This window comes from Pyxicephalus adspersus, chromosome 4 (assembly GCF_032062135.1).
Source record: "Pyxicephalus adspersus chromosome 4, UCB_Pads_2.0, whole genome shotgun sequence".
Classification (NCBI taxonomy): Eukaryota; Metazoa; Chordata; class Amphibia; order Anura; family Pyxicephalidae; genus Pyxicephalus; species Pyxicephalus adspersus.
In genome coordinates, this window is record NC_092861.1 from 110521539 (window position 1) to 110525742 (window position 4204).

The 4204-nt window shown below is 36.9% G+C and overlaps 1 protein-coding gene across 1 annotated transcript in view; it reads left to right on the forward strand.

Moving 5' to 3' along the window:
• The window catches only part of ADGB (androglobin), a 103677-nt gene that overhangs the window by 18447 nt on the left and 81026 nt on the right, over nt 1-4204 (forward strand). The window contains exon 4 of the mRNA XM_072410247.1: nt 1963-2166. Coding sequence (XP_072266348.1) covers nt 1963-2166 — 204 coding nt within the window. The remainder of the gene's footprint in view (nt 1-1962; nt 2167-4204) is intronic.

A 4204-nucleotide genomic window follows, 5' to 3' on the forward strand; every position in this document is an offset into this window, starting at 1 on the left:
TTGCTCTGAAGGTGGAACATTTAGCAATAGCCATTAGGCAAAACCCATCTATACATGATATACAGACCCCCCCAAACTCATCATAAGGCAGCACTATATGTGGATGACATACTTATTTATGTTACTCAATCTTTAATTTCATTTCCTTCTCTGTTTTTGGAATTTGGTAGATTTAGGCTTTTTAGTCATTTTAAAATAAATCTTTCTAGGACAGAAGCTTTGAACGTTAATCTATCTTTTGCACCTGTCACTCAAATATCTGGAAATTTTTTCTTTTATTTGGTGACCCTCTCACATCACATATTTGGGAGTGGCCATTCCGGCCCATCTCTCCAAATTATACACTCTTAATTACATTTTGCTTTATAAGAGCTTAACCAAGCACCTTGAACAGTGGAAAAATTACACTATTTTTTGGCTTGGTAGGATGAATGTTCTGAAAATGGAATCTCTCCCTAAACTCTTATATGTTTTTCAGACAATACCCATTGTCCCCCCCAAAACTTTTTTTTTATGCACTTCGTTCATTTTCTATTTTTATATGGGGTGGTTGTAAATCCAGAATAAAACACATAATATTGTGTAGGCATAAACAGGTAGGAGGTATGGGACTGCCTTATTTTGAAATATATCATCAGGCTTCCATTCTCCTCCATATAATTGAATGGCAGACTCTTTCCCCCTTAGACCTCTGAGCATTAGCCTGGATATTCCCACTTTCACTTAAACAATATCCCCCTGAATCTCCAATGACTTCCGCTGCTTTGAAGTATTTGCATTCGGTTTATTACCGTTTTGAATTGTCTTCATTACCTTCCCCTGTTCGTAGATGTGGGAGGTTACAATAGAGACCTTTGGCTTCAAGCTCGCCATTTTGTGGGACCTATAGGCGGCATGTTTGTATCGGCTGGAGGTAGAGATACTGGATCAGGTTCTTGGTTATTAGACAGACAACTAGCCAGATTTACTAAAAATGTACACCGCTCCACAAATGCAAGCAGACCTTTGGTGGCTTTTGAAAACGTATGTACATCTACAGAACCTATACGCCATCTGGTCTCTGGATTAAATCAAAGGTTACTAGAAATTTATGATTCAAACCTTTCTAGATTTTTGACAGCCTGGCATTGAGAGCTTAGACAATTTGTTTTATCAGAGTCAGATTGGTATTCTGCATTTGTTATGGTCCATAAAACCTATATTACAGCCTTATTGGCAAGGAAATGAATATTGAAATATGTTCAGATATATATGGTGTTGATATAGCCCCCTCTCCAAGGCTTTGGTTACTTTCTATCTCATTAGACCCCATGATTTCTATGAAGAAGTGTTTATGAGGTTATTTCTTCGCTGCAGCCCGCCAACTCATCCCACTTTTTTAGAAACAGCCCACTTCCCCTACTTTGTCACTTTTGATTATCAGAGTAAATGAAATGATGAGGATGGAAGAAATAGAGCATTTGATAATGATTGCTTGAGTAAATTTTACTCTAGATAGGCTTGCTGGGAACATTATAGTAGCTCATCTAAGCTCAAAACAATAATAAGTATCTACCCTTCACAGAATTCTACTTTGTGAAATATTTGTTATTTATTCATGTTACTTGGATTTCTATTATTTTACACTCTTTCTTTCTTCCCTTTTTTTTTATGATGTTTATATTTCCTGGGACAAGGAATACCATGGCTATTAATATAATGTTTTATTTATGACTACTGTGTTCCTGAACTATCTAAACTATATATATTTTTTATTGATTATAGAAAAAATGCTTTTTAATGTATTCTTTGTATAACTAATTTGTAAAATGTTCTCAATAAAATTATTTTGAGCAATAATGGAAAGTAAGGTATGTCATGCGTTTTAAAGTTTTGCATAATATTACAACATTTTTTTGTAAATTACTTTTTATTGTCAAAATATTTGTGTATACTTACATGATCTCTTCCTTTTCTTGCAAGCTTATGAGATGGATAATTAGCGAGGTCAGCGCTGTCTGGAAAATCAATAATGAAAATGTGACAGATAATAAAGCTGCATCAGCTGAATCCCCAACACTAATATGGAAGCCATGGGAACACATTTATGCCCTTTGTAAAGCTGTAAAAGGGCATGTGCCACTCTACAACAGCTATGGGAAATACATTGTGAAATTGTACTGGATGGTAAGCGGGTCTTTTTCATAAATGTACTAATATGAACCTACTGTATAATGTGGTTAGATAGTTTCTATTGTTAATAATTATAAGAGTTACAATAAGTTTATTATTTAATTATAAGTTTTCTTCAGTATAGAATACCTCTCCAGTAGATCACACTAATAGAGCCATTCCCCAAAACAGAAGTTCTGGCAACAACAATGTAAAGATGAACTCTGCACACAGCAGTTGCAGGCTTTTTTCATAAATTAATTATAAAATGATTGATATTTTTTTACTAGTTAGGGAAATGCATTAAAGCTGAACTAAACTCGTTGGTGGTGAGCTTCTGCCAAAATTAAGCGAGAATTAAGCGAGAGCATACTTGCCAATTATGGCACATACCTACCTTGTGCTGGAACTGTCATCACTGCATGGATGGGTGCCACCATCTTCACCACAGGCTCCACGACAGATTTCTGTGGAGACTTTGATTCTGGTAATTGATTTGATGATGTAATTCTTGTGCATGCGTACAGACTGTCACTGCTGCACGTAGAGCCGAGCTCTATGCTACATGGTTCATGCGGGGTGTAGTTTAGAGTAGAAACAAAAAGCCCCAGGAACCAGAGAGTTAGTTATTTGACTATTTGACTAAAGAGACTAATTCCTGGTGGTTTTAGATTTTCTCAGTTTAGGCCCCCTTTAAATTTTATATACTCATACTTTGTTTTGTTATATGCAACTGGCAAATTAATTAAACTCTTCGATCATTTATACAGATTCTATTTTTTGTTTTGTTGAAAAAAAGCCTGTTGGACAGGTTTAGACAGCTAAAACTAAAATATCTTCTTCTTCCAGCTTTAGGGAACATTTTAGAAAACTTAAACCTGAGACAGAGACCCTGATTTACTTAAGGCAGGGCGGATATAGGAAGGTGCAAAGTGTGTCGCTGAACAAGGGCCCTGGACCCAGGGGTCCCAAATAAGTTTGTCAATGTGCAGAGGCCCACTGTTGGCCCACTGACTAAAGGGGGTCTGATTTATTAAAGCTCTCCGAGGCTGGAGAGGATATACTTTCATCAGATCTGGAACAGATCTGGTCCAGGATTGAAAACATTTGCTAACAAATAACAAATGACTTTTAGGAAATCGATTCCAGGTTTGCTGGATCACCCAACTTTACTGATGAAAGTGTATCCTCTCCAGCTTTGGAGAGCTTTAATAAATCAGGCCCAAGGTGTACAGGAGAGATCCCCCAACCCCCGTCTGACAGGTGAGCCACAAGAGCAGGGAGACCAGCGGTGGACCGCAGGTCTGGCCGGTGCAACCCCCAGGGGGGTCAGGAGAAGGACCTGATGGGAGAGTGGGTGGGTTCTGGCACTATGACATCACTCCGGGAGGTCTCTTAGCCTTTGAATGACACAGGACTCTGTCTGTGGATTCAGTGGTCAGTGAGCTGCAAAAAGTTGGGGACCACTGGTGTAGAGCATTATGAATACCCAATCATATGAAAAAATAATTTTGAAAAACATAATTTTTGCATACACACCAATGGTTGATTAAAGTCAGCACAACTTTAAAGTGTGCTAAGTGAAAATCACTTGGCTAATGAAGTTTTCCTGCCTTCAATCATCCACTCATATTTTTTTTTTTTCAGTGCACATGTTTCTGTAGTTTTTGCAGCGATTTTTACTTTGTTTTACCTTGTGCAATAAATTAAGTAAAAGTGCTTTTTACAGATTTTATCCCCTATTCATTTAGTAATATAACTTCGAGAACATCTGAAAAACACCTAGAACAGCTTACTGAAAAACTATAGTGTTCTGTTATACAGATACCCAATTCATTCACACTTCTTTCCCCTGCAGATAGTGATTGGGATTGTCTGCTTTTGCTGCATGTTATACGGAATTGTTAATTAAATGAATAGGAATGAACTAAAAAAAAAGAATGGAGCATATTATAAGGGTACACTTATGTTTATATACTTCAATAAAGGTTCACTTACAGCGCTTGTTATGTATATTTCTATCCTAAAAGCAAGTATACATAATACATAATCA